General features: G+C 42.7%; 2 protein-coding genes and 1 long non-coding RNA gene across 5 annotated transcripts in view; 2 read left to right on the top strand and 1 right to left on the bottom strand.

Moving 5' to 3' along the window:
* Window positions 1–297: 297 nt before the first annotated feature.
* On the top strand, window positions 298–11,187 carry LOC102059432 (ankyrin repeat domain-containing protein 40). 2 transcript variants are annotated; one of them, XM_055725638.1, is made up of 6 exons: window positions 298–1,590; window positions 4,712–4,860; window positions 5,926–6,399; window positions 7,265–7,446; window positions 8,733–8,786; window positions 10,422–11,187. In XM_055725638.1, exons 1-6 carry the CDS (start codon window positions 1,283–1,285, stop codon window positions 10,422–10,424), a joined length of 1,170 nt encoding a protein of 389 aa, XP_055581613.1. In that variant the 5' UTR covers window positions 298–1,282; the 3' UTR covers window positions 10,425–11,187. The 2 variants fall into 2 exon arrangements, with proteins under 2 accessions (XP_055581613.1, XP_055581609.1); XM_055725634.1 differs by having other exon boundaries at window positions 303–1,590; window positions 8,733–11,187.
* On the top strand, window positions 1,611–2,709 carry LOC129737256 (uncharacterized). The gene is made up of 2 exons (XR_008734932.1): window positions 1,611–1,851; window positions 1,957–2,709. It is a non-coding gene; the product is annotated as an uncharacterized LOC129737256 (long non-coding RNA).
* A 353-nt stretch (window positions 11,188–11,540) lies between the features above and the next one.
* ABCC3 (ATP binding cassette subfamily C member 3) overlaps window positions 11,541–27,762 on the bottom strand; it is a 50,641-nt gene continuing 34,419 nt past the window's right edge. Inside the window, exons 16-31 of one of the 2 annotated variants that reach the window (XM_055725565.1) lie at window positions 25,968–26,094; window positions 25,437–25,613; window positions 24,432–24,599; window positions 23,473–23,656; window positions 22,446–22,551; window positions 21,604–21,757; window positions 20,008–20,215; window positions 19,093–19,403; window positions 18,164–18,363; window positions 17,930–18,056; window positions 17,037–17,138; window positions 15,894–16,040; window positions 14,791–14,949; window positions 14,252–14,418; window positions 13,023–13,217; window positions 11,541–12,330 (exon numbers count right to left, since the gene is read on the bottom strand). In XM_055725565.1, coding sequence (XP_055581540.1) covers window positions 12,222–12,330; window positions 13,023–13,217; window positions 14,252–14,418; window positions 14,791–14,949; window positions 15,894–16,040; window positions 17,037–17,138; window positions 17,930–18,056; window positions 18,164–18,363; window positions 19,093–19,403; window positions 20,008–20,215; window positions 21,604–21,757; window positions 22,446–22,551; window positions 23,473–23,656; window positions 24,432–24,599; window positions 25,437–25,613; window positions 25,968–26,094 — 2,641 coding nt within the window. In that variant the 3' untranslated portion in view covers window positions 11,541–12,221. Of the gene's footprint in view, window positions 12,331–13,022; window positions 13,218–14,251; window positions 14,419–14,790; window positions 14,950–15,893; window positions 16,041–17,036; window positions 17,139–17,929; window positions 18,057–18,163; window positions 18,364–19,092; window positions 19,404–20,007; window positions 20,216–21,603; window positions 21,758–22,445; window positions 22,552–23,472; window positions 23,657–24,431; window positions 24,600–25,436; window positions 25,614–25,967; window positions 26,111–27,762 lie in introns of those variants that run through there. The other variant, XM_055725574.1, reaches the window with a different exon arrangement.

Genomic DNA, 27,762 nt, shown 5'->3' with positions numbered 1-27,762 from the left:
GTGTCCTGGCACTGGGCTGTGGCCTGGCTGTGTGCGGGGGCTGCCGGGCGCCAGCCTCGTGGTGCTGGGCTGCGGCCTGGGCACAGGGTGCTGAGGTGGGAGCCTTGGCAGCGCTGCTTGTGACTGGAGGGGGGGACGGACCCAGGGGCAGCAGGAGGGGTAGTGCGGCCCCTCGATGCCGTGGCGGGCTCAAAGGCACCAAAACCCCCTCTGGTGCGCAGTCACGGACCACCTGAGGCCCTTCGGCAGTGCGCATCCCCTTCTACTGACACGTTAGGAGGGGAACCGAAAGGCCCTCAGATTTAACCTAACGCATCCTGTTTGGTCTTGGAACCAGTTTCTGCTCATTTTGTTGGGTTTTTTCCCCTTTCTAGATGTAATGTTGTACCTCATCTTTACTGACTTTTGCATACCAATTTCCAGCTATTTCCCAGGTTCTCAAAATAATTTTGAACGTCCTATTTGCGTGAAATTGTAAGAGCTTTAAGTCTCTATGCTGCCAGTCCTGTAAAACCCACAGGACTCACTGCAGCCTCACTCAGAATGACCGACAGCTCCGTGCCATGCCAGTGCGGGCATTGCCCACGGAGTCTCCGCTCTGCCGTCTGTCAGTGCCGCCTCCATTTCCCGGCGCTGTAAGGCACCACCATGTTCTTTCCAGCTTTGCAATCTTGTAATGATTTAATGACCCACTGGACGTGTTGCAAGAGTGTAATTGCAATCAACGCAATGCAGCTTGGAAGGCTGAGAGCATGGCGGGCAGGACGGGGCCCCGTCTCAGCTGCTTTACGTGGATTGCTCCAGTTGCCCCAAGTCGGCAAACGGGTACACTGCGGCCGAACTGTGGCAGGTTTCCGTGGCAGGATCGTGCAGAGCAGGCTGGAAGGGAGATGGCTGAGTGGTCTGGCTGGACTCTGAAATTATTATTTTGACTTTTGATAGTTGCGACATTTTGAGCAGCTGCACTGTGCCCCCGTAACTTGGTTTAGGACAAACCCACAATGACCAAAACCAGCTTTTCAAACCAAACAATTCAAATCACAGGAATTACCTATAATCTTTCCTGTTGATTTGCAGGCATACGTTGATTTTTTAAATTATTATTTTATTTTTAGGGATTCATGGATTACTCTGAGGATGCAGGAGGATGATGAGCATTTCCTAGGCAGAACAGCCGGGTGGAGCTGGAGCCCGCAGCAGCGGGCCAGGCGGTACGGGGGTACCGGTGAGCCCCTGCGCGCCGTGCCGGGGCCGGGCCGGGCCTGCTGCTCCCCGGAACTCGATGCCGGGGCCGGGGTTGTTACCGGTAACAGGGTCCCCCGGCGCGGCGCGGCGCGGCCCGGAGCGCTGCGGGGGTAGCACCGGCCGGAGCCGCCGGCCCTCCTCCGAGGCTGGCCCCGGTGTGCGGGCCATGAGGGCCGGGCCCGGGCCGGGGGCGGCCGGGGGCTGCGGCGAGATGGCGGCGGCGGGCGCCGAGCGGGAGCGGCAGGAGCGGCTGCGGGAGGCGGCGGCGCTGGGGGACGCGGAGGAGGTGCGGCGGCTGGTGGAGCTGGGGGTCAGCCCCAACTCCCAGAACGAAGTCAACGGCTGGTAAGGACCCCCCTCCCCGGTCCTCTCCTGGTCCCCCTCCCGGGTCTCCTCCCTCTGGTCCCCCTCCCCGGGCTCCTCCCCGGGCCGGAACGGGACTTCGCCTGGGGTTTCCAGTGCTAACGCTGCCGTGGGTTGTTCACTTTTCCACGTAAAACGCAAATCGGTTTGAATTTAGAATTAAGTTACAAGGTCGATCTGCTGCCAGACCCTCCGCGATGCAGATCTCCCTGTCCCAAAGAGGAAAAAACAGTGATGCAGCTGGTAACCGCCGCTACAAACACGCATCCCCTTCCCACCCCTGCCTTCTGCTCTTCTGCTTCTCCAGATCGCTAGGCTGTTACTTTATAGTGCCTTTTTTTTTGGCAGTGCATGCTGGCAGCCTGAGACAGTGCGGGCAGTCAAAACCAAACCTCGGCATGGCAGCAGGTCTTCGCCTCAGCAGAAATATTTTTTATTAACTCCTAAATCAGGTTTGAAAATGAGTCCGTTTCAAGCAGGGAACTTGCAGGCTGTTTCAGTGATACACGCAAACACTGATACATAAAAATATTTTTGACATCTCATGTGGATACCACCTGATGACACCAAACCCAAGACTTTTCTGTAATAGGCACTTGTACAAGTGGGTCTCTATACATGAATGCACACGCACACAAAATGTTATTTGAAGCCAGATTTACAGGAAATCCTCGGCCATTTTTGAAAACTGTTTTCCATAAGTTCAATTCAGCCCGTATTTACTGTTCTGTACTGTGCTTGAAGTTGTAATTAAAAATAGGAAGACTAAAATGAGGGAAGGAGCTAGACTTTTAGAGATGAAAGTTAGATCAGCAATTTTGAGAAGTGTGTAACACTTGCAACTTGAGGTTTAAATTGTGATTAAAATTAGAACTTGTGAAAGTTTAAGGTAGCTGATTCATTGGACATTGAATTCTCGTTGTGTGTAAGATAAACAGCTGCCTGTCATCAAAATGAGTTTGTATCTGAAACTGGAATTGATGAAAGAAATCTGCCCTAATTATTTTTAAGAATCACAATCTGGTCATTTTTAACTATGGCAATAAATGGATCCTCACTGTTACTTAAGTTTGCTTGTAAAATTAAAATTTCTCCAGTGAACTTGTTAGTACGTCTGATGCTAAGAGGTGCTGAGTACTCACATTTTGATGCATGTCACATCCATGGGTAGATGGTACCTCTGCATGAGACCACGTGAAATGGGCAGGATGGATCTCAATACGAGGGCAATGCTATTGAGGTTTACACACCATCTCTACAAAATAAACCAGCAGCTTACACACTCAGAGCAAACACGGCCATGCTGTCTGCATTTTCTCCCTCCACTTTGGTCCAAAGCAGTTTATGACTTGGCAGTGCACTACTTATGAATTCATGCGGGCTGTTCACACTTATTTCACAAGGAGATATTAGTGAAAAGTCCAGAAAACACTGAACAGAAAACCTAAACAAACCTGTTCTGAGTTTTGTGGATTCGGATTCTGTGGGATCTTTGGTGTTAAAAATTCAGGAATACTTTTTGCTGACAAAAATGATTTATCCCATTTAAAAATGGCACTTCCTAGCTGAAATGCGCCACCCAGCCTTGGAGAGAGAAGCCAGGACTTCACAATATTGCTGGCAGTATCACCTCTGAAACACAGATTTTGTAGCACCCTTCCTAGGATAGTCTATGAAGAAAAATAATACATATACGTACACTGACGTTCATGTCTCTCCAGTTGGATCTAATTCTATGTAACCTCCTGCTGCTGTGACTAGTCCCATTACCTTTAATTCAGAGGTACTTTCTGCCATCAAGTGTTAATTTTAGTAAGAAGAAATTGTAGAACCAAGCCTTTTGTTTCTGGTAAGATGGGTTTAATTAAGTTAGAATACATAACAGTGAACAAAGTTTTGCAAGTTACCTTGTCTTCCCTTGGTTTTACCTGATCTGTGTCCCTTGAAAGATCAGATTTTCTCTTTTTCCCTTACATACACACAAGAAAACTTAAAAGAGCAGAATTTTGTATACAAAGTTGGGAGTTGCTGGTCAAGATAAAACTTCGCAGTGTTCCTTGAAAAAAACCACAACAACCAAAAAACCAAAGTGGAAAATGTTTCTTGGAGCTGGACTTTCAACTGAAACTTGTTTTCCTTACAAGCTTATTATTTATCCTGGCTTTATTTAATTCCTAAAAAATAAACAAACAAACTTGGAGAAGGGTTAAGTGTGTTCATTTTTCTGAAGAGTTCCCTTCATCTAGAGTTAGAGAATTAAAAGAAAACATGAAAACTTAGAGAAAGATCAAACATCACTAGAACCTGGGACAGGGAGGAATAGTAAGACTGTATAGCAACTTATAGTGTGTGCATTTAAGTCCCCAGTACTGAACACTAAATAAACCCAGTAGCTTTTAGAATGTTTCTTTACTATTTCTCTCTAGGTCAGCGACTGCAATTAATATTTTTTTTTTTAAAAAAAAAAGGTTATTAGTTCTGTGCCTCAGTTACAGATTGCAGAAAACCTGTTGTTTGCAGATCAAAGCTTTGGAATTGCTGGGGCATGGACTAGCTAGCAAGTGGGCAAAGAACTGTGCTTAGAAACTATGCTTACAATATTTTAAACACTTACTTTCCAAAAAGTGCAAGTCATTGTGCTGACAGCATTAATTAAGGAGTAATAATAGCATCCTAGGGAAGTATTCCCTATAAGCTCACATACACACACAAACAGAGGTATTTTAAGTACAACTTATTCTTTCAAAGATTAAAATAGCATACGCAAGCCGCCTTCTTACATTTATGTTTCCAGAAAAGTTAGTAGCCTAATAAATGCCAAATTGGAAGGATCTTGAACGTTAAAAATAGAACTGTGGTAACTCGGTATCAAGAGCTTTAGAGCAAGGGACAACTACATCAGCAGGTGTCACTGCAGGCTCCACAAACAGCGTGAATTTCCAAGAAAGGTGCCGTTAAAACCTTTTTCATGTTAGACATGTATTAGGTCATTCTTCTTACAGGCAGCAAGATGATTAACAAAATCATTAGCAAAAAAATTGAGCAAAAGTTAATCTGCTATGATTTTAAGATTTCAAACAGTGTTAACGCTTTCCACGTGCAGGACTTGTTTGCACTGGGCATGTAAACGGAACCACGCTCCGGTGGTGGCTTACCTGCTGCACGCTGGAGCCGACAAGGAGATCCTCACCAAGAAAGGAGAAAGGCCAGCCCAATTAACGTCAAAGAAAGAGATAAGGAAGATGTTGGGAGGTAAACCTGTTCGCTGTACAATGTCATCATCAAAGACATCGTGAAAGGCTGTGTAAAGCATAGATGTTCCATCTGTATTTTGCATGTTGAGGATACTGTGTTCAGATTTGAGTGATAACTATGACTTAATTTCTAGAGTGTTTACTTGGTAAGAAATCCGAGTTTAAGGAAAGAGGATTACCAACAAATTCCATATCCAGCTAGCCAAACTTTTTTCTAAATACCGTAAAATTAGAAAAACGGTATTTTGAAAAATGCTGTGATTAAACCAGTGAAGGATAGATGCAGCTTCCTATTTTCAGAAGGGCAACAGGAGAAAAACCTCTCAAATTTGTATGAAGCTCTTCTATGAGCAACATCTAATTTTCCTGGTGTTTTAGCTTAGGCACTGTGTTGAATAAATAAAAAATTAGCAGCCTTGGATAAACAGCTCGTTAAAGAACATGGGTAGAGCATTTTTATCATGTTTTGTAACTGTTGGAGTGGAATAGGCTTTCACTGCTAGAGGTGATATGTAATTTGAAATGTGGTTGATTAACAACCTCTTTCCTCCCCTTTGTATTCCCTTGTCTGTTTTTGTTTTCGTTATTGTCTCCCAGCTGTTGAATTGGTAATGTTTCAGCTCTCCCAGTACTGCATGTTCTTTTCCCTTTATCCCCTGCCTTAATATCGAAGGACATACTACCCTTTGTTCATTGCCTTATACATTATGAAGACAATAGCGTTATACCACCAGAGACCATGTTACGACATGCTGGCTAAGGATTAAACCAACACAAAACAAAAGTATTGCAGCGTTTAGAAGGAAATAGCACCCCCAGAATTACTAGAAGCAGACTGCTTTTGTGTTTACTGTATTGCAACACCTGAGCACTGTTCTGTTTACTGTAGAAAAAAAGGCATAATGCTGCTGGATTCATCTTTTAACCTGTGATGCTTTTTAACACTCTACTCCCTCACCATAAAAAAAGAGGGACAAAAAGAAACCTCACAGTGCAACAGCAATAATTCTGTTTTTTCCCCCTCAAGTCAGTCTTGGAGAATGTTGTTTTGTTTGTTTTACAGTGGAGGATGACAAACTCCCAGACTTAAACACAGATGCAGATCTGCCAATCATCCCTAATTATCTGGCTAACCCACCTTTCCCGTATGTGTATAACACTACGAGTAACAGTGTTCCAGATCCCTCGGCGAATGGGAGTATCTCACACTCAGAGCTGCAAGACACCGACTCTTCCTCCTTACCCGACGTGGAGACTTATGCACGTGTGCCACCGCGGCACGGGCACGCTGCTCCCGAGGCGGCCGATGCCGGAGGCGCGCCGTCACTGCCCCGCGGGTGTACCGCACCACCGCGCTCCAAACCCATCCTTCAGAGAGGGCCAGTGTTCCAGGGATCTGTCTCCTGGAGCAGAAGTCCCCCTTCGCCAGCTGGATTGAATCAGTCTGTACCGCAGCCAGAGAACGGCTCCTGTTCGGGACCTGTGCCGGCGTTCCAGCCCGTTTTCTTCACAGGAGCTTTTCCACTGAATATGCAAGGTAACAGTAACAGTCTCTTCTCTCTTGGTCTTGGAACTTCTGCCAATCTCGGACAGCGAAACCCATCAGGGTTACACGTATTCACAGCGCTTGTAGAGATTTTCAGGTTCAGGCATTCAGAAAACATTTGAAGGGAATTAAAGAGGCAGATACCCTGTTTCTGCTGGAGCCGCTACTAAAATATTGATGAAAACGTTTGCTATTTGTCTCAAATGCTGTAACAGCATACAAACACCTGGGTAGGCTAATTCTCCAAACAGCACACTCCAAGCTTCAAATAAAGAACATGAGTAAGCAGCCAGCGAGCCCAAGAGAGAGCCTCACGCAGCTCAGTCTGCAGACCTGAGTCCCGGGGTGAGCAATTCCATGAGCTGCCATTTGTGCAGGTAAATTTTGCCTGCCTAAAGAAGGGAATCTGGAATTTCACTTCCCGTTCAGTATTTCATTCTTGAAATAAAGTGTTCCGATGCCCTGAATTAGCAGTGAGGAGTTAACCGATGACCAAAAGAGTCAAAAACCAATAAAACCAATCTTGGATTGCTCAGGAAATTGATAACCTGTATAATCTGCTTTTAAATTAGCTTAAATCCAGTAAGATGAGTATTCACGCAAGGGGTCGTGCATGCATATACGCACACACTGTATTAGATTTGTAATGATTTTTTCATATGGGTTGATGAAAGTCAGTCTAATGAAAATTGTGGTCATCCATGTCCAGTACTTTGCTTTCTGAGGGTTCCTGTATCATTACAAATGATACAAATGAGGTTAATAGAACAAAGAAATGCTTGGAAGTCAATATAGAGGTATCTTTTCCAATTCCTCTCTGCATCTGCCTATTAACGTACCTTCTTATTTCTAATAGAACTGGTGCTTAAAGTTAGAATACAAAACCCTAATCTTAGAGAAAATGACTTCATTGAAATTGAACTGGACAGACAAGACCTGACCTATAAGGAACTGCTCCGAGTGAGTTGCTGTGAGCTGGGTGTTAATCCTGAGCACGTACAGAAGATCAGAAAATTACCAAATACAATGTTAAGAAAGGTAAGAACTCTTAAATTTTGATGTGCGGCAACTTCTAAAAAAGATTTTTAGGTTACCATTAAAAAGAAATAATTTGTTGGCCACTTGCGTAGGTTCCTGTTGAAAAAAACCAAACCAAACCCAAAATGAAAAAACTTCCCTTCAGCTTCCAGCAGTCAGCAGTTGTTTGGGTTTCTTTTAGTAAAAATGTTCTCAAGTTTCCTGATCATTTCCTTTCATAAACATCTGGTGTTGAGCCCAATTAATATCCAGTTTCTCTACTGCAGCCTTAAATTCAGTGCAATACCACACTGCTGTGACCCGGCAGCATTGAAAGGGCTGGCAGTGCTCAGCTGAGTTTTGCTAGTCCAGTAAGGACTCCGTGCAGTCCTTTCGGAACACACAGAGGTGTTACAGAATTATTCTGAGTGCAGGTCTCGGAACGTAGCTGTCTTTTCACTTCAGTGCCATTTACCTGGGCAGCAATCAGAAAACGGACCTGCTGACCTGTTCTATTGATTCACCGTTCACCTTTCTTTCACTCTTCAATCCCGCTAGAGCGTTGTTGGCGTCAGGCGTGGGCTAATCTGATTGCTCCTAGATTAATAGACTTCCCTGCACTGCATCTTCACCGACTATAAGATGACTTACTCTTTTGTTAGGAAGGATGGGGGGGAGAAGACACAAGCAATTCTGTCACTTGCCTACTTAGGCTGTTGACAGGACCGTTGTTATTTCCAGCTCTAATTACTTCAGGCTCTCTGGGTAGGACTGCAGGACTCTCATTATTCGTCAAGATAATACAAAACTAATTCTATTTAATGCTGTTTAGCAGCAGAGTACTGCTGCAGCGGGGATCACAGCTGGAGCCTGTGCTGTGGGAGGGTGTCTTCCGTGGCTCTCGGAACGACCTTGCCCAAGCCAGCTCTGTGATGCTAGAGGATGCTGTGTGCAGCACCTTCTTGGGTAGATGCAAGAATTAATTCATGAGCTTCTAAGAGCTGCCAAGGCGGGAGGAAAAGAGGAGCTGGGGGTGGCACGCAGTAGGTATTTACAAGTGTAATTCTGTTAATCACTTGCACTCATCGTCCATGTTGCATTCCTTCTAAAAATAGACTTCGCTGAGTAGCTGAATAGATCCCAGAATAAATGTAAGATGCAACAGGATGTCTGCTTTCCAGTTTACTGTAAAGAATTGTCATATTTATGGATAAATACATACCTTGTGCTAGCCTATTATTTTAACTTACCGCTGCAAAATTGAATGGATGGTTTATCACCTAACAACTTACTGTATTTATTTAAAGGACAAAGATGTTGCAAGGCTACAGGATTTCCAAGAACTGGAGCTTGTTCTAACAGTAAGCGACAAAAACTTACTTTTCAGAGTCCCATCACTTTCTGAAAGGAGTGGTTATAACAAGAAGGCATCAGAACTTACATACTAATTGTTTAATGAATAAACCAAAAGATTTGTATCTCATTTTAAAATTACACTTGAAGTACAGTATCTATAAGGGCTAATAATGTGAAAAAAATATATATCTATTTTGTTAACCTTGAAATAAACTAGTTGTTATGCACAGTTACAGCCTCTAGTTAATCTAAGAGTAATGAGTCTTGATATCAAAGTAGCTTAATTCAAAGGAAGTATTGGTAGAACTGTCTGTTAATGCAACACTTTAACTTACAAAAAGATAATCTTCAAATACTGCAGAGTTAGCAGCTCTCAGGGAAAGGCTTACCTTAAGCTGTTTTAATAATTTGTTTGCTATAAAATAGCAGAGGTACTCAAGCTAAAAACCTGCCATGAAACCCATTTAATATTTGTACTGAGTCCATTACCATTAATGTTCACTTTGTAGATGGTGTCTTTTAAGTCATATCTTTCTTAGAAGGAAAAAAACAGAAGGGTTTAAGTCTGTGGAAGAAGCACAAAACTATGTCTCAAGTGACTTACTACCTGTGATTTCTTAATCCCTGTTTATGCTTTTCCCTATTTCTCAGGTTGAAAATGAAAAGCGGTAGTAATTATCCAAATCATAAATATGCTCTCAACCAAAATCCCTTTTACCATTGTCTGTCAATATATAGTATTGACACGTGCAATATAAAATACTATTTTTGTTACTGTATTGACAACACATTTCTCCAATGCTGCTTTAATTTCCCCTTTTAAAAGCACAAAAATTGTAGTTTTATTTTCCTCTTACCTCTAAATTCCTCAGAAAGACAGCATCTTGGACCTTTAAAGTTACCTGTGTAAAAAGAAACTAGTGAAATGCCCAGGGTTTTCTGGGCTGACGTTAAATCTTGATGTTCCTATGCAATGTATTTCCTTTCTTCCCAATTACTTCTGTTTACCCATGTTGTTTACTGGAAAAAACTATTTTTCCTGTTACTTAAAATTCAGAATTAGACTATGCTATGAAATTCTAGAATAAATAAATGGAAAAGTATTTAAGAGCTGGATTTTACCTAATTTTTGAGGATTTTCATATTTACTCAGTCATTTGCATTTGAGGAAGAGGTTCTATTCTGGTGGCCTACCGGCAGATGTACTATGAATTAGATGAGTGAACTAAAGTACGAGAGGTAACAGGCAAAGAGAACATGCCAAACTGGAGCAAAATTGCCTCTTATTTCTTCATCTTCCCCCTCCCTTCCCCCAGTTTCTTTCAAAACTACAGCAACCAAAGGATTTTATCGTTCTCTTAGCTAAGCATTTACAGCCCGAGTTAGCTGTACGTTGTCTGTGGACCTGTAAACGGGATTTATAAAGCAGCACGCTGAGCAGGGAGCCCCCAGACCAGCTGGAGGGAATGCTGAGGCGAGAGCTGCGTCTGAAGTGACCCCCCACGCGGAGCTGGGTGTCCAGCACAGCCCGGTCTCCCTTCTCGGGGTTCGTTCTTCTCCCCGCAGCCGGGGCAGTCACCTGCGTGCCAGCTAATGCAGCAAGTGGTACCCAATTCACCCGCTCTCTCTCTCTCATCCAGTGACTAGTCCTTTGTGCACAGGGAGCAGCTTCAGCAGCCGAGACTGAGCACACAAGAGGGAGCCCTCTCCCAGTCCGCCCTGTAGTCGGATGGCCAGTGTTCACCTGGAAGCACAGATCCATGCAGAGATCCCAAATTGCCTGTGTGCCAGTTAGGAGACTGCGCTTCAGTCTCGTTCAGGCTAACAGTAGAACATTCTGTCGCAACAGAATACCCTCTTCTGAAAAGTGCTGGAGGTCACACATGGTCCGAGTCATTGGCAGTATCTGGTTTTTATACCAAACTGCTGGTGGTATATCAAATTCTGTATCATGGAATAATACAATTTGTTGTTCCACGTGTCGCACTGCCTGTTGCATTCTCCCTGGCACACAGAACCGATACAAGGGAGGCATCGGCTGTTTAAACACCGGCTAAATCCACGAAGGTGCAGGATTAGCCAGTCAGACCTACTAGAGAAAAGCTCAGCAGCGGGGTTGATGATTTTGTTGTTCCACATTATCTCGCACATGCTGGTTGCTATCTATGCATTCCGAGGAGTATTTTTATACCTTGTGCAGTTTATACACAGAAGATACTATTAACACTCCTAACAATCTGATCAGTGTATAATCATTACATTACTGTGTATGATAAATAATTCATTACTTTGTGCTCTGCTATATGCAATGTTAATGTCAAATGAATGCTCGGCTGCAGATTCTTGTTTTGGTTTAAGAAGTATCATTTGTAAGAATTAATAAAGGATTATTTTTGTCTTCTCAAAGTTTTTCTGAACTTTACTTGTGGAAAAACATGGGGACTTTTCTTGCGAGGTAGGTTTCTAGAATCGTTGGTGTAGGAAGTGAACAACAAAAGCAAAAGACATTCTCTCAGATACTAGCAGCAAGTACTGCTTAAACGCAGTACTCCTTTTATCTGAGGAGTCCTGGTTATCAATAATACAGTAGATCTTTATTTCTGCAAAACAAATCACACATTATTTCAGGTGATTAAGTCTTGAACGAGATAAATTATATACACATTGGCTCGGCATGCATGTTTGGCTCAAGGGGAGACTTACCATAGTGACTTCGCACGTAAGAGAGGTACAGCAAAATTGTAACATTTCTGTGCCGATCATATCCCTGCAGGCTTAGGTGGAGTCTAATAAATTGGTTGAAATTGTGTAGTTAATGATGTATATTAAGCCATCTGTAGGTTTAGCTTTAAATACACGTTACTTGTAATTCTTAGGCCGAGGAGGAATTTTATGATGCTAAAATTGCCCTGGGCAGGGACACCAGAGGTTCTGGGATAGCGGACGGCTTTGAAGCTGAAGCATTCAACTCCCTTGTCCCAGGGGAAATACGGAAAGGAACGGGTTGGAACCACATTACGCATTATATCACTATTTTTCAGCTGAGTCACTGCTTCCTGTCTTCCCAATTCAAAACCAATGAAATCTTACACAGACAACACACAAAACAGGTATCTTTTGTACCATTAGTATAATTTACTAATTATAAACCTGCATACAGTACATATTGCCCTGCGATACGTTTTCTTGGCAGGTTGTTTGGCATTCTTTGGGAAAAAAAAGGCATTTAATAAAATACTTCATGTATGTAGAAAATATTAAAAAATATAAAATTTACTTTCTGGTTCTTGTAAAATACTTCGTTCACATATCACAAGTTTAGTCTACTACAAAAAGTGTTTTGTAAGTTACAGTACATTCACAAGTCACTTTGCGGCAGATCAGTAATATTAAAAAAAAACAAACCCAAACCCAACCCAAACACCCAAGGGGTCGTCTTTTCATGCTAGTCCAGCATCTTTGGCCATACTGTAGAAAATACCCTTTGATGCTATAAGGCTTGCAGGTGTATCAAATTCAGCTACGGTTCCGTTGTCTAGAACAAGAACCCTGTGCAAAACAAAAGGTGGTGGGGAGGGAGGGAGGGAGGGGAAGATATGTCAGAGAATTCCTTGCAAGAAATGTGGTATCCCTTTTTATCACAAACTGCTCTAATCTTTGCCTTGCCTTTGTTTTGCTCAATTATTTTCACACCCTGAAACACAACAGACGATAAATGTTCTCCCTGAGCCGCTGTTTGATTCAAAAAGGTACAGCACAGTCACTGTCTCCCAGGGGTAATAAAGGGGGGGAGTAGGTGTGGAAAAAAAAAAGAAAAACAGGAAAAAAAGTGTCATACTGGTACTTCTGGAATTGTAAATATTGTGCCAGAAAGCCAAAGAGATAAAAAATATCATGTAGTAATGTATTTTAAAGTTGTTAACATGATGTTAGTGAGTTTAGTTACAGCAGTTGCTAGTTTAAAACGGATCCACAGGCTTGCTGACAGCGCCATTTATGCAACTGGGTAGTATCTCTTGTGCAACTCTGGTTAGTGAGTACAGAACCTGGTTCTTATGCCAACAGGGGCAAAGTCGGGTCTGGATATTCTAGGATTATACAGCTTAATCATCATGGCTTACATTCTACCCAAGGAGCATCTGTGTGGCTATCTACAGACAAACCAGACCCTGTTAAATGCTGCTCCACGTACCCAGTAAAGCGGTGAGCCTGCCCACCACACGCTATTAAAAGGTTTTTACCTTGTGTAATCCATAATTGTGTTCAGCCTGTGTGCTATTGTCAGCACTGTGCAGTCTTCAAACTGGATCCTAATTGTCATCTGGATAAGATCATCCGTCTCGAGATCGATAGCTGCTGTTGCTTCGTCTAGGATCAAGATTCTCGTCTTGCGAAGAAGCGCTCGTGCCAGACAGACGAGTTGTCTTTGGCCAACGCTGCAAGCAGAGACAGAGCTTTCAGAAACGAGCCCCCGCTGCCCATAGCTCTCCACCGCTCAGAATCACTTGTGCTAGAGCAGATTGCTCATCAGGTGGAGCTACCGAACAAAAAACCCCGGTATTTGGTCCGTCAGCCCTAGAGCCCACAGATAACACACAGGCAGCATTACGCAGCTGGTTTTAGCATAGGTGTTCACTTACTGCCTGACCCAGTGCTGCCAGAGCCAACAAATGCCCCGTTTCTATCACTGTGACAAAAGCCAAGGAGACTAACGATTACAATGCTTCTGCCTGAGTTTTCAGAAACACAGTTATAACAACACTGTGTATACACAAACTTTTTAAAAAAAAAAAAGGTAAAAAAATGAAAAAAATGTTCTGAGGCTGTAAGTCCTTTCTACCTTCAAATAATATAAAATATATATATACACACACCTGGGCAGCCCACACTTCCTCCCCTGCTATAAACACACCCCAGACACAGCCCCCGAGTGTCTCTGCAGGATGAAGAAGATGCTGAACGTTCATCACACATAGTCTGGTCACACCACAGTCTCACAAGCCAACGCAGCACATCAAAGCACGGCATTTTGTCATCCCCTTTCAGGTCTTCGTGGGTTTCCCAAATAATAATGGAACACAAAGATTGCTAAAGGGTCAGTTTAAACAGAGGACTCTTACTGAGCACTGCAGTTTTATAGATGTTACCACGGCATCTCCCTTCCTACCAAACCATGTTTAAGGGACTGCCTGTGCCCAACAGCCTGTCACCCTGAGACTTCTTTCTTTACTGGTAAGACAAGATTTTGGTTTGGGAGAAATTCTTCCCAGCAGCAAAGAAGAATCAGCTCATTCGTGGCAGAGGCAGAACAGCAAACAAGTGTTTGAGCCTTCATGGTTTTCTTGAAACACTAATGGGCGGCTAAATCATTTTGGACACAACAGACCAGCGTAAACCTGTGCTCAGGTGTTTCTCACTGTTACAGCTGAATGAAAGCTCGGTGTATGTTTCTAGTCCAAGCGTTCCATACCTAAGATTTTCTCCACCTTCTGAGCATTCATAGTCCAACATGGATGGCTGACTGCTGACAAACCTCTTCAAATGAGACAGTTCAAGAGCTTTCCATATTTCTTCATCTGAATACTTATTAAATGGATCCAGGTTCATCCTCAGTGTTCCAGAAAAGAGAACAGGATCCTGGATATAAAACCAACTCTCATTAGACAAGTGCTTTAGCTGTTTTAAGTACAGATATGAGTTACTGCTTTGAAGTCACGGTTGCATTGCAGGTAGGCCGCCTCCCAACCCCATCCACTCTGAAAATACATGACGTTATACACACTTAAAACTCACATTCCAACTTATAAAGATGGTTTATCCTAAACCCTGTTTCATCACCCAGCATCAGCTTATAAGGTGGCACAGGACCACTTAATGTAGAAGTATTTTGTTTTTCTGAAACAATTTTCTGAGTGTAACAAAGCATTTTCCTCTGTGGCTAATCCCTTATTTATGGTTTGCCAAGCTGTTAAGAGATCCTTCCTTTACTGTGACACACAGAAAAAGTACCTGAGGAATAATTGTTAGCCTCGATCGAAGGTCATGCAGACCAATCTCTGAAATTTTCACACCATCAATTTTAATTTCCCCTTTTACAGCTTCCAGGATCCTAAAGAGACAGAGTGTCATGGAGGACTTCCCTGCTCCGGTTCTGCCAACAATTCCGATCTACAACAAATTGCAGGTTTAACAACAAAGCGTACAGTTAAAACAAAACCAAAACCCAACAAAGAAGCCCCCAAACAAACCCCCAAGATTCCTCTAAGAGGTTTGATGCAAGATCAGAATCTAAGAAAGAATTTAAACATCGCTCCCTAGAAACCTGGTGTCATACGTTGTAATGTATATATTGCCATTCCCGTCATCTGAATGATACCGCATATAAATATGTACAGAGGTCTAGAGCCATTCTACATCACTCTGGGCGATTAGCTCAAGTACCCATGCTAGGAGTCCAATCACTCAAAGACAAAAAAATAAAGGCTTTTCAGAAGGCAATTCAGACTTCATCGTGAGCATGTGTTATCTCCATTCCAGGAGGTGGTTTGATTGTCATCCTGTTTGCTTAGTATAAGGATAACTCTCCTCTCTTAATAACATCCCACGGAGGACTTTTCCCCTGCTAATTGTTCTGTCACCAGCATGAAAACCCCAGAACTTTCAACTGAAGCATGAAGAAACGAATGCCCCAGAACAAAGACAATTTCCTGATTCAGGAAGCAAAGAATGCCATTTCCTTTCATGCCAAAAATTTCACAGGGAAAGCCAGGGAGTGGAAAAAGTTGGAATTCCTTCTCCCATCTGCACTGCTTTAGAAAAGCATTGTCATCACTGAATTTTTGTCACTTGTGCTGGTGCCTCCTACGTACAGTAGCCTGTTGCCAAACTAACTTGGAAAGTCCAGAAAATCCTACGGATTGGTCCTACTGCTTCCAGCCTGGAGGATGCTGGTACACCGACAGCATGGTTGTCACTGCTGGCTTCTGCAATGCCAGCTTGAGTAGGTCTCCACCACTGCGGCAAGTGTGCTTGCAGATCCTGTCCTCTGCTCTATGGTTGCCACTGGAAGCCCGGAGCAAAGTGCTAGTAAGGACATACAGCTGGTAACTCACCTTTTCTCCACCATGCACTTGGAGGTTCAGACCCTTCAGCACTAGATCCAAGCCCTTCCTGTACCGCACTGAATAATTCACAAACTCCAGCTCTCCCTTGGATGGCCAGTCTTCTGGGGGACGCTTGCCCTCAATAATCCAGGGAGCCTAAGGAAAACAGAAGTCAGAAATGCCTTATATAGGTTTAAGAAAAAATAATTCAAACTCAGATACAAACATCAACATTTGTTACTAGAAATATATCTGATAAATCAAATCTCAGTATCAAATACACTTATAAGAATAGGGAAAAAACATGGATTCCTAAATACCCACACATTTTAGTCTTTGTTGTGAAGTTTACAGGAAAAAAGGTCTGAGCATATAGGGCCAAATCCTCAATGGATATAAATTTATTTTTTTTTCCATTAACTCTAATAGAACACTGCCTGTTTCATGCCAGCTCAAACTCTGGCATGTATCATGCATCTTGTCTAGCTTCCTTTTAGTTTTGAGATTAAATACTTGATCTCCTGAACTGTTCACTGCAGCTCTTCTCAGATCCTCCGTTTCCTAATTCTTAGCCTCCCATCATGTGCACGCAACTAACAAAACCCAGTGTGTCCACAGAGCACCAGACTTCCCAGCATAGCTCTATCTTCCACTTTTAAAAGGTAGAGGATTGGATGATTTTCCTGGATTAGGCAGTACAAAGTTCCTAGAGATGTTCTTCTTATGGGAGATGAGGACTGATTAAGTTGATTAAATAGAAATAGTATTGAAAGCACGTGCATAGCCTGATAATAGTACTGCAGCTGTGCTCCCCAGCAGGATCACAGCACCATCCATGCAGGTAGGACCATGCACCAAACACTTCAAACCCAACAGGAGCAATATTCTGATGGTGAAACTCATCTCTGTTGTGCTATAGCCACTCACAGCAGCAGAAAATGAGATGCTAAGCACAAGCTGCACGATGGCAGTAATAATTTGGAGCTGTGATAGCATAAATTACAGTTCAGAGTGTGACATTTGTTCAGGTTAAATGATAACACTCTCAGAGCAGGAACTGTCTCTCAGGAGTCTAAAGAAAGACCATGTAAATATGTGCATTAAAATTTCTCCACGGTTGTTGGTGGGCATGCTTGATGCTTGGTAGCTGACCTCTGTTTCAGTTTCTGAATACTCTTTTATCCTTTCAACAGCCACAATGTTAGTTTCAAGTTCAGAAGTCATTCGGACCATCCAATTCAGAGACAAGGTCACCTTGGCGCAGAAAAGGAACAAAATGTCACCCACAGATGAACAACAGGTTTAATAATAACAACAACAAAACCAGACGCTGCTATTAAGACACGGACTCACATTAACATTACAAATGGAATAATTACCTTAGCATTGACATTAATACAGTTACTAGGACAAGAAGTCTACAGATAATCAGGTGCTCACATGGAGAAGCATATGCCTCCCACGGTGATTTAACAAATGGCAACAAAAGTTGATTGCAAGTCATTCCCCTAGTCATGGGTCTCACTGAAAACTGCTGACAGCAATCCTGCACACTGTACCTAAAAAGCTTCTGGCAATAGTGAGGTCATTAAATCTGATAAACTGTACACAGCTTGGGTGAGTATAGTTTATCTTGCCTATTTATGAATCCTACTGATCTGCCTAGGATCGCCTGGACACACTGATGTGTTCCGTAGCAGGTATGATGCAGGACATCTTAAGCCCATGCTGTTCAAATGACCTGTTTGTGGTGGGTGCACCTGACACTTCCTGAGCACCCTGCGTGCTGCTGCTGCTGCTGCTGATACCGGGGTGCAGCACAACCTCGATCCTCCCAAAGTGCCCTGAAGTCCTACTGCACGTGAGCTTGCTGATGTCTGTCAGCATTCAGTGTAATTCTCTACTGTTTCCAGACATGCCACAACTCATTTTTATTATTTCCTTATGAACTTCAGCTTCAACAAGCACTTAAATTATTGCTAATATATCCAATACCATCTACAAAAACGCAAACCCATCAATGAACAGAAAGCTGTAGTACATACTTGTAATGCATAAGATACTGAAAGTCCTACCAAACCGGCGTTTAGGCTGTTTTTACCAATCACAGCAAAAAGGGCAGCAAAAAGAACAATGCAGTTCCCCACAAATTCAACTCGAATGCCCAGCCACCTGGTAAAAAAGGCAGACGTAAGCAGAGCAGTAAATGGTGGCTTGGACCACTTATGCAAACACAGGATTATCTAAGTGGAAACAAGAGTTACATCCCTTTTTTTTACCTGTTGGATACTATGCCAGGATAGTAACTCTTCTGATTTTCATCCATCTTCACATCACTGATGTCCACAAAGGACTTCACTCTTCTATAGGCTCTGATGACACTGGCCCCTGATACTGTTTCTGAGAAGTGTGAGTAGACGGGAGATCTGCTCACAGACTCCAGACGCTTCAGCTGGCGGGAGGTAGCTACGTAGAATCGCTGCCATTTTTTGGAGAAAATTGAAGGATACATGAAATACTTTCTCTTTTAATTAACAGCGAAGCATTTTTTAAGTGAAGGATTTAAAGAGGACGGCTACTGATATACTTCAGCTCTCCAAATTATTCTCTATAATTAAGAGGTATTTCAAGAAAGTTATCTTTGCTTCATTCCACAAGGACTGGGTAACTGCAATTTCTATAAGTTAAATTTATCTGTCTCCCTTTAAATTTAGTTAATACACCCTAAAAAAATTAATCCATTTTTAGGACCCTCATTTTCCTAGAATATGAAACATGAATTTGCACCTCCATTGTCAGGTCTCTATTTACCATCTATAAAATAAGCTTCATTTTTGCTTAGAAGTCAATAAAATTGACGCTTTCTATTTTCACCATTTTAACTTCTCACCACCTTAAGAACTTGTCTATGTGCCAAATATATACAAATATATACATGCTTCAGTATACTGAGGCGCACTGCAGCTCTACCTCTAGCAGTAAGCTTATTTGTTATTACTTAAAAGCAAAAAAGGTTTACGCCTATTTATTTCATGACTACATCTCACAGGACATTTCTTTTTCTGCGAGAAGTAAATAATTTATGTAAACATGTGGTTTACTTTAGATATTTCAATTTTCCCCAAAATTCCTGTTACTTTTCCTAAAAAGAAACATGAACAATGGAATAAGAGTCATTGCAATGGTAGTCGGACATTTTTCCAGTTACCTGAACAAAGAAGTACAGAATTGCCAGTGGAACTATAACGACAGCGAAGAGCGGAGTACTTGCTATAATTACAATCATCGTTGATAAAGAGGTGAAGAACGTTCCAAGGAACATCAAGATGGTCGGTGGGATTACTTCATCAATCACGTAGATGTCCTTTGAAAAGCGGTTGATGATTCGGCCGATTGGAGTGGTGTCGTAGAAGGACTGTGGGGTGTGAAATTTGTTCTCCAGCAGAGCGGCGTGGAGCGTCCGGGCCGCGTTAATGCCTCCCATGGCCAGGGTGAAGGAGCAGATGAGTACTATGAGGCCTAACAGGTAAAGAGGAGATGTGTTAACCACTGAACGTGATGCTCTTTGCATTTGTTTTTTTGCACTGAACATCGCATTTGTTTTGCATTTGCATTTGCACTGACCATTTGCAGCTCTTTGACTCTTGGCAGTTTCTGTCGTGCTACAAGGGTTTTTTGCTTTACTGTATTCCCTGTCCACCCTTCTCTTACCATGCACATTAGCACTACGGTATTGTGGTCACTGCTGTCTAAGGCCCAGGAACATGTCCTGTAGGGTTTCACCATACTGTCCACCTGAGACAGAAGCACAACCATTTTCCCTCTGCTTTCCACAAACCTCCACAAAGACCTAATGCTACAACTTCACCCCAACCCTTCAGTCTCTTTTGCACCTGTTTAAATGTTTTCTCTCCCATTTACCCTTCTCAAGCTTTCATGTCACCTGTTCAACCCCAAAAGCGTGGAGCTGAGCTCAAATTCTGTAGCTTCAGATTGCACTACCTCTCTTGCTTAGGATAGGATTTGGGGGGCAATTTTGGCCCACCAGAAATTGGTGCCATGGCTTTCCCACCCAATTCCTCTTTGCTAAACATTGAGACATCGTGACTTTGTCTGGTCTCACCCTGCAAGAGGCCCAAGGCAGCATAGACTCCGATGCGCATGGCTGTGTTGTGCTGAGTCCCATTTACCACCGGCTCGTTGGTCCAGTCACTGAGCCACACGTTGGCCCCGATGGCGGCAGCGTTTTGACAGCAATATAGGAAACAGATCACTGAAGAAATGACAGGGCTGACAGCCTTCACATACTGCCAGAACACTGTTAGCTTCACCTGCAAAATGACACACCAAAGCTGGTTTGTACCACTCAGGCAATCAGGAGTTCAGACAGAATAAGAGAAGAAAGTTCTTAGTCACTGCTAAGTTCAAAACTGCCCAAACTCTAACACAGCACCGAGAACAGTTCCTCTCCCTGAGCCCCAGGACAGGGCAATGACTTTCAAAACAAGTCAGAAATTTCTCCAAAATACTCCTTTCCTCCATTTTGAGGAACTGTAGTTTTGTTTTAGTTGTTAATACTATGCCAGAGAAAAAAGAAAAAAAAAAAAAAAAAAAGAGGCTGATCAAATAGCAGCAAAGGATGGGTAACAAGAAAAGGAGCCAAGTTTTCCAGGCAAAAGAAGCAACTTGGCAGGCATATCAAGCTCAGGGCTACTTTAGATGGTCTAATTTAAGGAAAAGTGCTGAATATGCTTCCATTCCAGTGTCTTTACAGCAGCTTAAATGAGGTACCAAATGCTAGTGCACCCCAACAGGAACATAAACACATGATGCTTGGGGCAAAGAGTAAAGATGCTATTGTTAAAGTAGTGCAAAAAGGCAGAGACTCAGGACAAAACTCAGTCTCTAAAAAAGCATTAGAAGGAATAATTAAATGAACAAGTGTTGTTGATTAGGGACTTTGAAAGCTAAAATAATCCACAGAAACAGTTAATTACTTGTCTGTGCCATGGACCACATACATCAGACTAAACAGTACACACTGAGCCTTCCGAAGTGGAGGGAAGGGGCTTTAAACCTTCCTGCTTCTATTCCACCTGCTGCTCCTTTCTGGCCCTTTCTTTTACTTTTGTATTCCCACCTTCCCTTTTTTCCCCCCTTGTCTTCTCCTTTCCCCTGTTCCCATTTCACACCCTGGCCCTGCTCAGGAAGAGTACAGCCCCTCCTGTGCCTGTAAGCATAAAACGCTCTCGAAGATGGGCCGGCAGGTATCGCCTAGGCAGACCAGGCCTGCTGGCACACCGCAGGCAGCTGGCTCGTGTGACCTGCTGCTGTGGATCATCACATCGCCAGTGCTGCAGCTGGACTCAACAGCAGCCAAACAGTTTAAAAACTTCACAGTGCTGAAAGCTCTGCAGTGCAAGGGCAGGGCTGACAGAGAGCAGTGCTATGTGGTATCAGGTGACTGTGGCAGGAGCTGCAAGAGATATTTTTTTTTTTTTGCTTTTTTCCCTAAGTAGACAGCCCTTGCCAGGTGCAGAAACCTCTGCCAAAATCCCAAATCTGAACGATCAGTGGCCACCAGATTAATGCTTCAGGCCTGCAGTCGTGATTAATACAACACATTTAACAGAACTGGATCAAATGTAAAAATAAAAATGATTTTTTAAAAAACAGAAAAGAAAAAGGTAGAAAAAGGGAGGAGGAAATCAAACCATACCGTTCCCGTTTCAGTGGTTTCAGCCTGAATAAGTTTCTCGTTAAGATTTTTTCTTGGCAGAGGAGGCTCTGCTGGCTTCTTTTCACAGACTCTTCGTTTGGTTGACATTTTGTTGGGACATTCTCCTCCCTCAGAAGATATTACACTAAGCTGCCTAGTTAAAACAAAAGAGTTATTAGGAGAAAAAGGGCATATTGTGGCAGTGCTAAAGGAAAAGTGGGATGCAGCAGACTGGACTTATTCCCAGCTCTTCTGCCGAGTTTCCATGCCAGCCTGACCCACAGCTACGGGTGCTTGTCCCACCCCTCTGGGTGCTCAGTGATGCCAGCAATACAGAGCCTAACAAAGGCTGTGGCAGGGCTTGGGCTCTTCGATGAAGGCTTGTAGAGTCTTCACCCCCCGACAGACATTTCAAAGCTAACGCCTGAGCTGCTTTGTTTTCCTATCAACAGTAGCTGGACAGCATCTATGGGTATGGTTTTGAAAACCGTTAAAGATTTGCAAGGTTCCCAACAGAAAGGGGCAATGCAAAGGGTTTATTTGTCACGCAGCTGGTAGCAGTTTAGTGTTGTGTGGGTGAACACATTCAGTGGTGTTACCTGAGAATCACAGCATTGCTCTAAGAAATTGGTTCCATTCAGATTATACAGAGGATTGCAGGAGTAGATGTTTGGTCTTCTTCGCATATTGCTCCACATTTATTTTCAAAAGGACACTAAAGCGATTTATTTATAAGAGAAAACTACGGAAACTAAAGCCCAGACTGAAAGGCATGTGGCTAACATCTTTTAGATGCGTTTCACCCCAGACGTGGACTATAAACACGTGAACCTCATGTTTACCTAAGAAACTGTTTGCGGACCTCATTCGTCACTGGTTCATTATCTGCCAGATCAGTGTGGATGCTGAGGGTGTCTTCAGCTAGCAGGACTTCTTCCTCCTCCAGCACTGCAAGACAAGACCACACCTCAGATTTTCTGCTGAATAAAGCAGAAAGCACAGAAAAAGGCGCCTATACAAAGCAAGAAAATCAATACTGCAGCAGGAAAATGATAGTGTATAAACTCGCCCGTAGTTTTGCTTACAGCCCTTCTGTGCATCACTCCTAACTAAATTGCAAAGATTTTGAGGCAGGTGGGTGGCCAAATGCAAACATCACATTCCTTTAATGCACCAGAAACATTAAGCAACAGTGTCATAGTTGGCTCTCGCTAAATTCACTTATAGGGCATGCTCTAGGCATGATCTTGGGATGGGGGAGTCACGTCAGGAACTACTGCAAGCCTCTGCTGTTGCTAGAAGATGTCATGCACATTCCTCTCTGCCTGTCTGGAGAGAAGCAATGCTGCAATCAAAGGGCGTGGGAACGCTGTCACACAGAGGAAGCATTTACCAAAATGCTTTAATCTTGTACCATTTTATCAGAATCAAACCCAGCTGAAAAGTAACCCAAGATTAAAATGCCATTTGAACTTTGCTACATGAAAAAACCAACAACATATAAACAAAGAAAAAATACCAGACTGTGGGTAGCCCCTTTGATAGCAAGCCCAGTTTGTTCTTGGCTACTCCATTTTCCTGCGGAGCTTGACCTTGATAATTGTAAAATAAATTCCCAACTTTAAAATAATTTCTAAGACAAGAATTGCTTTTTTCTGGGGCAAACCACATGAAGTTTGAAAGAAATTCATGAAAACATTTAGCAATAATACAGACCTGGCCATAGACAATAATCTTCACAGTAGTGCAGAAAGGCAAATGCCAGATTATCATGAAGAAGCAGGGGATGCTTCATACAGAGAAAATATCTGTAATCTGGCAGACAGTAGAAGACATGTTTTAAGAAAAAGCAAAAAAGCAATACTGTACTTGTTGGTTCATCCTCTTCAATGTCTTCATCAAGTGCATAATTTCGCAGGAATTCTGCAAAAGCCTTGTTTTGTTTCAGAAGGTCTTGGTAAGATCCCATTTCCGAGATTTTGCCATCTACCAGGACAACTATATGGTCTACCTGAGGCAGGAAGCTGATGCCATGGGTCACCAGAATTCGGGTCTGGATAGGGAAAAAAAAAAAAAAAAAAAAGAGATACACCCCCCCCCCCCCCATCTTTCAGTTGTCACTGTGGGGACTAACACTACTCAGCAAGCCAAACACTACCACATTTTCAGGACAAGGAGTGAGTTATCGTGTCAAGGTGAAATGCCAGGGGAAATGTGCCATCCTTGTTAGCCCAGTTAGCTTGGAAATATGTACATGAACTCACTGTGCTTCTTCCTGCATGCTGATATAACCATACAGGGAAGTAAACCAACTGAATTATCATTCGCCGTTTCCCTTATGCTAATTTTCTTTGCAGCCCTTCCCTTTTGAGCTCTGATATGGTCCGAGATCACAACAAGAGTAGAAGCGGAAGCAAAGAGATTGCGATTTTTTGGCTGCGTACTGCCAAAGACCTCTGTAAAACCAGTAAGCTGTTACAACTTCCTCACTGCACTGCCTCCAAGTAACAACAAGCAATACCAAGCTGAAAACCTTTACAAGTTTCTGCAAATGCCTTCTTTCTGGAGATCTCACAGCAGGGATTTTAAAAGACAGACCAGGTTTCTGCCTCTACGTGTTCTGACTAGATCACACCACTTCTGGGGATGCCAGAATAGCAGCTCACCACAGTCTACGCTCTGGGGAAAAGGTGTCCACATTGCCAATTAAACACAGAAATTCAGGAATGATTTGGCACTCAAGCCTTGGCAGTGAAATAGTTTTCTTGTCACCCATCAGTGTTTCTCAGTTTGTGTGCATTTTTAAGAGGATCTAAATGCCAGCTTACTTTCCCTTTAAGTACCCCATCTGGACCAATAACTTTGTCAAAGATGTGCTTTGCAACATGCGAGTCCACGGCAGAAAGAGGATCATCTAATAAGTAAATGTCAGAGTTGCTGTACACTGCACGAGCGAGGCTCACTCGCTGCCTCTGGCCACCTGAGAGGTTGATGCCCTGAAGAGAGAGAGAGGAGAGAACAAAACATATCACACAACAGCAGCTATGACTTTTCATGGCTCTCACCCAAACACTGGGATGCTAAATTGAAACATGAGACGCTGAAGAGAATAACCCGCTCAGAGCCAGAGCCAGGAACAGAACGCCTCTAAATCTGTTCACTGCCAAACTTCCACTCACCCAGCAATCTGGAGACAGAATAAGCCTCTTGCTTAATAAGCTCCTGAAGGGAGCTGTTAAAATGCAGAACTATAAAAAGGAAGACCATCAACCAGGATGTAAAATGCAAACATTCAAAGCAGGGCTGTGGCACCTGGAACATCTTCCACATCTCTCATCTTACATACACATCCACATATCCACCCCATTTCATGAAATCTATCTCAAATTTAGTGGCCTAGGAAAAAAATTTTCTTTGTTGGTAATCACAGATGTAAAAGTTTCTCATTAAAATGAGGTGTTAAAGGATGATCATATCACTTTTTTACTTGAAGTACGCCATATGTTCCCTCCCTTTTCATCACTACAGGAAAAGGAAGGACTTTATGTATTCTGGACAGATGCACTTTTACAATTGGACAACAAATGGAGGATGCTATGATCTTCCAGGGCTAGAAGTCCAATTACGCATCACAGTACAAACACACACAAAGTTAGGAGCAAGTTTTAAGTCCAACTGCCTTCCACAAAACTGCCCCACATATTTCACTATTGACTGTAGCAGGGATGCCATTGTAATGATCAAACCAAATCAAGTGCTGGCTTTACAGCATTCTCTCTTTAGCCAGAACAGGAATTGCCAACACATTCTGACCTGGAAAAAGAAAAAATTACCTTCTCTCCTATCTCAGTCCGATCTCCTCCTGGCAGCACTTCCAGGTCAGTTTTTAAAGCACAGGCCTCCAGGACATTTTGGTATTTTTGTTCATTAGGAGCTTGGCCAAACAAAATGTTATCTTTCAGCGTGGCATTCTGGATCCAGGCTTGTTGAGGCACATAAGCAACAGAACCCTAGAACAAGGAAGGAGAAAGGAAACCTCTGCCTTGTAACAAGCAGCAATTCATGCTTACAACTCTAAAATCTGCAGCACGTATATATAGCTCCTATTTGATATACATTCCCATTATATTAGATGTGTGCTAATTGCTAATGCACAGTTGATAGAATCAGGAAAGTTGTTTCATGCCACTGAAGTCATGTTCACGCAACTGAACAGGTGTGGGCAAACCCCAAATAAACATGCAAACAAGCTGCCATAGGAGCAAACAGCACTCCCTCTCCAGCCTGATGTGCATTATAAGCAATGGCAGAGTAAGCAGCACATTTCCATACCATCATTAAACAGCATCCTAAACAATACCAACCTTCACAGCCACTTCTCCTTCCAGCTTTTCCAATTCACCCAGAAGAGCAGACACCAGAGAAGACTTCCCACAGCCAACATGGCCCACAATGGCAACCAAAGCACCGCTGGGGACCAACAGATTTATACTGTGGAGGAAACAGGCTGGAAATTAATTAAACATTAGTTTACTAAAGACATTATGGGTCTTTAAACAAGGGCTGAAATACACAGTGACAAATAAGCCTGACCTCTCCCTGACTGTATATAGTAAGCCTAGCTTGGTCAATGGTCTTCTCCCTTTCTTATGCACAATCAACTGAAACCAGAACTGTAGAAGTAAATGGAAACCCAGCACTAATCTATCTTGTTGGCTGTTAAAGCAGTAGGGTTGGTAGGAAGACTTCCAAGAGCCTTTGCTCTGTCATATCAGTCCATCAGCACATCAAATGGTTAACAACCATTTTGAAAGCAGACAATCTTCCAGAAGTCTTTTGGGTTTTGATTTTAAAACCAAGAGCAATTGTACAAAAGTGGTGAGTGAATACATTCCATCTAAACATCTAAAAATGTTCAAACATCAAGCATCTAAAAAATTTCACTCTAGTACTGTATTTCCAGTGCTAGTAAATAGGGTTCATAACAACACCAGAAAACCCAAACTTCCAATTAAAATCCTACACTGTTTTCCCCACTATTTTCTTAAAGGTACTGCTTTAGGTCCTGGATTTGAAGGTAAACTGATATGGAAATGACTGATGGACACAGTCTCTTTGTCATCACAGTGCCTTTCACTAATGAAATCAAGCCAAATTTCTGTTTGCACAAATCCTAATGTAGAACTAGGGCTCTAATTCTTATGCAGATTCTTACCAAGCAGGTAATTGATGTTTTGAACACCACCAGAGATTTTTTGTTTGGTTGGTTTGGTGGTTGTTTTTTGTTTGTTTGTTTTTTTTTTTTTTTAAATCAACATTCACAACAGGAAAACTCAAAAGCACTACAATTATTTCTTTCATTATTCTTTCCCCCTAGCTGACTTTTGCCTTACTGCTACTTTAGGAAGTTACCAGGTCATTTTTAGGCCCAGGTGGCTAGCAATTTGAGCTGGAGATGCATGGCTCTTTCTGAAATAAACCCCAGAACACTAAAGTCAACCTGGCTGCAGATTTGGTTGCCTGAAACCAAACTGGCTCCTTTGAATTACTTGCAGGTTATCAATGTAAAACGTGCTAATATAATACACTCAGCACAGCAGCATGAGCTCCTCGGACTGAGAGCTCTAAGAATACTCACCAGGTTTCTGTGATTTTGATCTGACAGCAAAGCATAACTAACATTAAGGAAGTATATGCTTCCAGGCAAATTTTATTTCTAGTCATTCAAATAGGCAAATGAGCAAAACATGCACCTCTGTAGTCTGGAAATGGCCCATCTACAACCACAGGGCTAAGTCTGCCATGAGACTTAAAAGAACAGACCACTGTCAGCACACCCAAGTCCAAACCCACATATCTTGACTGTCCTCATAATCCATCAGATCAATTTGATTTGTCCAATGCTTCAGTTAAAAAAAAGAAAAGTCTATTTAAGAAATGAATGTAGCCTTTCTGTTCTTGAATAGGTAACTGCCTAATGCTAGTCGCTGTGGAGTTAAAGCCTTACAGCACTGTTCTGTAAAGCCTAAACACCATAAGGTATGATGATTAGCTCCATGTTTTAAAAGCAGAAGAGATACACGTGATGTATGGAAATAACCTTGTCCAGAAGTGAGCCTGCAGATACGACTAGACATCTTTCAAACAGACCTCTCAGGA

The sequence above is a fragment of the Falco cherrug genome, chromosome 1 (genome assembly GCF_023634085.1).
Source record: "Falco cherrug isolate bFalChe1 chromosome 1, bFalChe1.pri, whole genome shotgun sequence".
In the NCBI taxonomy this organism is placed as follows: domain Eukaryota; kingdom Metazoa; phylum Chordata; class Aves; order Falconiformes; family Falconidae; genus Falco; species Falco cherrug.
The sequence above is the reverse complement of the archived record's forward strand: the minus strand, read 5'-3'. Positions and strand labels throughout refer to the sequence as shown.